We start from the raw sequence: 6,820 nt of genomic DNA, 5'->3' as shown, positions 1-6,820 counted from the left end.
TCCTGCATCTATGATCCACAAAGATTAAGAGAAGCATCATGTCTTAGAAAAATCCCACTTTCCAAGGAATGGTGAAATTGGAAAAACAAAACAGAAGAAAGGTATTTTAGGACCTAAGGTAATGAAAGCAAAGAAGAAGTTGTTGAAAAGTACAAGTGAAAAATCTTGGGAGTTTGATCTGCTTTTCTCATCCCTCAGTCTCTCCTGCTGCTCAGCACAACCCGGCAGCTTTCTGTGCCTGGTGGTGCTAGCTGTGCCTGTTACCCAAGGGACATGCACAACCAAGACTACAGGAGCAGACATAACAGACGACCAAGTACAGTGGAACAGAAGCAAGTGTGTGTCCAGAGACAATCATCCCAGCAGTCACAGCAGCAAAGGGTGAACACCCATGGTCCTAGAAGGCTTTATCCACTTGTCTTTCCTACTCCCTCTGCATTCGCCCTGTCCCCCAAGGGCATGAGAGTGTCAGTTGTGGTAGCCCAGGCACAGACAGCTGTCTCTCTCCCCCCACCACTCTCTGCATCCTTCATCTCTATTAAAAGTCTTTTGCATTTTACTACACATCAGGAATTTGATTTAGCCAACACTTCACTGATAGCAGGGTGCCAAGATTGCTGTAGAATTAATATTACCATAAAATAACCTGTGTCTTTATTAGGTAGAGTGGACTCCACCACCCAAGGCTGCTAACATACAGCAGAGGTACACAGAGGAAGCCTCCCCCCAAAAAGCTCCTTGACCAAAGTATGAATCAGATAAAGGACCAAATAAATGACAAGCTATCCCAAAGGACAAACAACTAATAGAACTCATTAAGGCTGATAGTGTAGTTTTCTCTCTCCTTCCATCCATCTTCCATGGTGACACCATTTGGGCCAGCAGGGAGGGCAAGTTGTTCCCTCCTCACCAACACTTGTTGGCAGGGTTCAAGGATACCACCTGATTCCCAACCTTCCTTTCAGGCTTACAGAAGTAGTATGGGAAAACTTGTGAAGACACACAACAATGCAGCTGGTATTGATGTTTTGAAGGCAGTTCTGGACATCAGCAGCTTTCACTAGAACACAAGAGGAGTTATTAGCAAGACTGAAAGGTAGCTTTGCATGCACAGGTCCTTATTCAGCTCTCCTGTACAACAGCTCACAAAATAACAGTCAGACAACAGTTCTGTTGTTCAACATCGGTTGTATTTAAGAACTACACTTCGGAAGGTACCGTGTGTTTGTCACACCACACCCTCTGCACACACACCCCTAGCAGAGAACACACAGCTTCCCAATACCATGGCAAGGGGCATTGAAAGCACAAGGTGAAAAGGGAAGAGGGGGCGGGGGCAAATCAGTCCATCAGTGCATTGTAAATGAGCTTTCACAAAGTCAAGTGCAGCAAAACCTGTTCAGACACTTTAAAAGTTAGACCTTTGGCAAATAAAGGAAATAATAAAAAAAAAACAAAAAAGGATCCTGAAGTTCTGTAAGTACCATTCTCTCTCCACATGGGATATGAACTCCCACCCTGAGCTTCAAGAGTTGATGGTGTCTAACAAGTAGTACTGGAGACCACCATGTGCTGAATAAATAGCACAGAGATGGGATTTCATCTGAGCATCTTTCAGCCAAGGGCATGTGCCCAGGAACCCTGGGAAGGCCTTGCTTTTGGCCAGAGTCAGCAGCTTAGCCTTCTTCTCCACCTGCCCAAAGGCTGATCATTGGAAGTATCCAGCTGAGTGACCTTCGTTTGGATCTAACCACAGCTCTGAAGAGTCTGCAACAAGAAACACGGCAGCCAGACTACTCAGTGACACAGATGTATTTCTTGAACAAGGACCTGCAGCTTCCAATTACACTTCATTTGTTCTGACCTGTAAAGCAGCCAGAAAACTGGCCCCTGGGACCTCCTGTTTGAGAAGCCTTTCACCTTTGTGCAAGACAAGCTCACTGCAAGTGGTGCATGAGCTGCCCTAGCAAAAGATGGGACCTGAGCCCAAAGGTGGGCCATTTCTTGAGCAGCATCTTCCCAATACTTTTATCAGAATTGCATGTCAGAACAAGCCCCGAGGAACAACATGGAAAAACACTGGGAAGTCTTAACAGAACAAATTCCCCACAACTCCCTGGGAGCAGCTATATGGGCTATGAAGCAGCTTTTCCCACCTCTAGCTCTTGGGACCTGTTACAACTGCATCAAACATACGAGGCCTTTGCAACACTCCCCAAACCAGGGACAGCAACACAGCACACCTCAGGGAAAAAAAAGCCAGCCTCACATGAGCCTAAGGCTTTTGCATGGAAGAGGAGGAAAGCAAAATGTTTTTTCAGAGTGATTGCTGAGGACTCTTAAATATAGGCTTGTCTGGCTCCTGCACCCTAGTCTTGTCACTTCCCAGCCTGCCATGTCAAGTCCTGGAACACAAAGAGGATCAAGATAAACTTAACCACATCTAAACAGAAAGCCCTGACCCCTTTCACGTGACTGTACAAGGAAGGGAACCACACACTGGCATGGATTTAACTGATGGACAGGAGCCACACAACGCCACACAAACATGCACACCCGCGTGCAGCCACTCACGCTTGAGTTCTTGTGGTTTCAGTAAAAAGGGCACTTTCCCAAGGTAGTCCGAGGAGCCAGCACCCACGGTGGGGAGAAGGGAGGCTCTGTACCCATCTGACACTCTGTTTTGACAGTCTAGCTCAGCACCCCTAGGGAATTTGATTTAAAAACGTGGCTTAGTCATTCAGGACTTGGAGAGTGCCGTGGCATTTATGCTGCTCCCTTCATAACACTATGTAACCTTTTAACTAGACTGCAGCTTCAGAAGAGCAAGAGACAAGCCTTCTCTCCCCAGAGAAGGCTGTCAGAAAGGAGGTTTACCTAGACTCCTACAACACAGCTGTTACTTGGAGAGCACATGATTTGGCTCTTACACACTAGATAAATTCACTCTGATCTCTACCCTGTACCACGTCCAAAGCACAGATGTCTTAAGCTGAAGAAACAGAATCGTTTCTCCAGTTGCTCAGCATGCACAGCCCATCTCACATGTTCAATTCTGTTACACAAAGAGGTGCCACAGTTGAGCACGGATAGGTCCTCTAACAACAGAGGACTGTGAAACCTATCGTTTCCCATCTCAAGTCCACTGCAGGCACCAACACACAACCCCAGCCAGGAAGTCCAAACTCCAGAGGCTGATGAAACAAGATCTCTCCTTGTTCTCCGCCAAGCTCTTCTCAAATGCCTGAAAATCCTGAAGTAATGCATCCAAGTGGCAGAAGCCACGCTCTTTGTTGAGGCAAACAGGGCAGAAGGACAAAAAAAAACCCAAGTTAGTGAGCATGAATCCAGCTTCCAGTAAGTGCAGACTCTTTCTTGGGAGGTTTGGTTAGATGAGAGTGGAGGATGAATGGGGTACTAACGGTTTTGCAGTTCCAGAAGCCCCCTTTATTATAGTGGGGCAGGGATGGGCCAGGAAACCCATCAGTCTGTTAAGTGCTGCGTGCAATACTAGCTCTCAGTATCTTCCATTGCTTGTGAACAAAGCAGCTCCAACATCAGTCACCCGGGCAGCCAGGCATTAGTCATACCGGCCCTTAATCATCATATTCAACAAGGGACCCACCTGTTCAAAGTGAAAACAGATCATTAGCCAGGACACTCACACAGCAGTGCCCTCTGCAGAGCCTGCCCCCTCTGCACCACAGCACCTCCTGAGCTGAGCAGCCCAGGGCAGAGGATCTCCACGGGCAAGCAGAGGCTAAGGGACACCAAATCAAAGTATTTTCTACATAGGACACTGGGGTACTCTTGAGCACGTCTTCAAATACCCTACTGAAACTGCAGGGCTCTCTGCCAACACCCAACTTTAGTTGTCACCAAAACACTGCATGCATGGTACTTGTTTGAAACTTTTTCACTTCCCACCCTAGATTTGTGGTTTCTTCGTAAATATTACTAAAAGGAGCCAACAGTCATCAGGGGTTGCTTTGTGCAGGGCAGAGAAGGAACACTCACTCACTGAACCCTCTCTAGTTCCTGGGGTCACTTGGAAAGAAAGCTAGGACCAATGATTTTGCTAAGGTTTTGTTTTCAGCCAAGACCACTCTCATTTCTCGTCGCTGCCTGATCACTAAGGGAAGCCCAGTGTGCTAAGGCAGTAAGATCATCTCAGGGGAGAGGCACCATCTCCCAGTGAGTGTGCTACAGGGGTGTTCCTGCACAGGGGTAAGGGTTACAGACCATGAACGTATTACTATTCACATCCAGCACTTCCACTTTCAGACCAGCAGCAGATGTTCAAAATCATACACTTAGGACATCAGTTTGGTTCTTGTAAAACAGTTTCCTCTTTTTAGCAAATGCTGGGTATCATTGCTGCACAGGTGGCTAAGGAGGCTTTGGGAGCAACACCTCCCCAGCAGTGCCCAAAGCTGAAGTACACCTTCCCCCACATACAGGAACAATTATCCCCTTGTTCATAGCGGCCCTCTCCAGAATTACAATTTAAAGAGCTTAAAATTGCCTTTTTGTAGCCAAAGGACCTTCTGAGGACAGCAGGAAGAACCATTCACAGCAACACAGCAACCCTGCTTTCTCCCACCCTCACTATGACACCTGCAGAGCCAAAAAGTTGGCATCTCTTTTGCATCAGCCACACGATTTCAACAGCAGTGACTATATGGGTGTTTTTTGTACCTCTTGTGGATTTCCTAAGGCTTCTCCCAACATCTTCTCAATGTTCCTCATTATCGCCACTTTCTGATGAGCCTTTAAAGGATATTCAATTCTCTTTGGGGTTGGGGCACCCTGAAAACACCAAAAATAGCTCATTGCATGCTTCCTGAATTGGGAGATAATTCCACCTTCTCCCAGCCACCCAGTTCTCCATACACCACTTGAAAGGGTGTAGCTTTCAGCTTTAAAGCAAAGGATTTGGTGCAATGCAGCTCTGTTGACAACATGTGCCAAACACCTCTCCACCTGAAAACATTCTCTGGGATAGAGCTACCCCAAGCTGTGCAGGAAGGTGCCTGTACTCACCTTGTACCAAAAGTTCACAGTGATGGTAATCCCCCCATTCAGGAGAGACTCGATGTGGTGCCACCTGCATGGAAGCCACACAAAAAAAGAGACTATTGCTGTAGCTTATAGGGAAATACCTTGGATGGATGAGTTCAGACAGCACTTGCCCCATACCTCCAACATCAAGATTTCAGAGCTTCTAGAAAGCCTTCCTTAACTAAACACAGATCCTTTTATCACACATGTCAGCAAAGTACTTGCACAGTAATGCTGTGCCAGGGAGAATTACCACTCCCACCCAACAGATTGGGAGTAGAAGCAGAGCGGCCCAAGATACCATGGAAAACATCACCCTGGCTGGACCCATCAAAACAAAATTCTCCTAGGAGCCAACCCAACACTTTAAAAAGATGATGTTTTAAACCTCTGCTGGTCACCATGCAGTCCCTGCACCCTCCTTACCAGTACATAGGTATGTAGAGCACATCCCCCGGGCCCACCACCGTCTCGTAGCCAACCACGCTCCTGAAGTTTGGAAACTTCTCATAGTCAGGATTGTCAAAGTCCACCTAACAGAAGAAAACATTAGGAAACTCAGAAGAACTTCCTGCAGTGACCGTCCTCACTACTGGCTCTCAGTATCAAATCATTCCATTCTGCCTGACATGGCTTTGTTATTTCCATTCATGTCTTAATTCCACTGTGAGGTCCTGCAGAAGCTCCAAAGCATCACCAGTTTAGGAGTCCTGCAGTGTGCCTCTGATCCAATCTGAGCTTGCCCATGTCATCAAGACAGAACAGAGAAGGCAGCAACTGCAGCTCAGCTGTGCCATCAGCAAGATGTTTATAGCCCCAGCACTTGCAAGTCAGGACCAGACACAACCAGAAAGACCCCCCCAGTCCTTCCATCTAGTCTCAACGCATTCTCCAGTTATCACACAGGCTTTGGGAAAGCTCATCCAGCGGGATGCAGCTTCAATTCCCACGCAGATGCCTCCCAGCTGGCACCTTCACAAGGGCCCTGCCCTGCATGGAGCAGAGAGCAGCTCTGCTTCTCTCACCTGGCTCTGTCTGTCGCACGGGTGGTGCACAGGGTAAGGGTAGAGGCATTCAAACTGATCAGGAGGGAAGAGGATACACCTCTTGTAGCCCTTAATCTGAGCGAAGAAGTTCTGCTGCTCATCATAATGAGCTGGTGTCACATGCCCTACACAGAAAGAAAGGATTAATCAAGACACTCTCACATACAGGTACAAAAGATGGAAGGAAGTCAAGTCCCTAATGACAGTAAATACACTCCCACATATTCAGAAATGCCCTACACAGAAAGAAAGGATTAATCAAGACACTCTCACATACAGGTACAAAAGATGGAAGGAAGTCAAGTCCCTAATGACAGTAAATACACTCCCACATATTCAGAAAACCAAATGTAATGGTTTGAAACCTGCTGCCCCTGGTGGGTGGAGATCTGAAACCCTAAACCAGGTACAAGCCTGAATGAAAGGGGCATACACCTGTCCTATTCCCACTCCCCTTTTCCTGTGTTCAGGACTTCCTGCCAAGGTCTATAAAAGGGGTGAGAAAGGCACGCCTCTGCCTCTTCTCTTCTTCTCTCTTCTTCCTCTTGCTCTTGCTCCTTTGACCTTCTACCTGGGCACACGCTGCTCTGCTGCTCCCTGTGCTACACGTGGCCATGGCCATCTTGGAGACCTGGGCCTGATCTACAGACTCTTCCCTGCCTCCATCCACGTCCAAGGATTGTGCATCCAGCTTCAATCCACCTCAATCCAGC

The 6,820-nt window shown here is 47.4% G+C and overlaps 1 protein-coding gene across 1 annotated transcript in view; it reads right to left on the bottom strand.

Annotated features, from left to right (window-relative positions):
• Window positions 1-3,026: 3,026 nt before the first annotated feature.
• Window positions 3,027-6,820, bottom strand: part of HIF1AN (hypoxia inducible factor 1, alpha subunit inhibitor) — a gene marked incomplete at its 5' end in the record, with an annotated part of 7,325 nt that continues 3,531 nt past the window's right edge. Inside the window, 5 exons of the mRNA XM_008939331.1 lie at window positions 3,027-3,625; window positions 4,699-4,809; window positions 5,044-5,107; window positions 5,488-5,594; window positions 6,087-6,232. Of these exons, the coding sequence (XP_008937579.1) occupies window positions 3,581-3,625; window positions 4,699-4,809; window positions 5,044-5,107; window positions 5,488-5,594; window positions 6,087-6,232 (473 nt within the window). The remainder of the gene's footprint in view (window positions 3,626-4,698; window positions 4,810-5,043; window positions 5,108-5,487; window positions 5,595-6,086; window positions 6,233-6,820) is intronic.

This window comes from Merops nubicus, unplaced genomic scaffold (genome assembly GCF_000691845.1).
Source record: "Merops nubicus isolate BGI_N331 unplaced genomic scaffold, ASM69184v1 scaffold29804, whole genome shotgun sequence".
Taxonomy (NCBI): Eukaryota; Metazoa; Chordata; class Aves; order Coraciiformes; family Meropidae; genus Merops; species Merops nubicus.
This window is presented reverse-complemented; position numbering and strand designations above follow the sequence as displayed.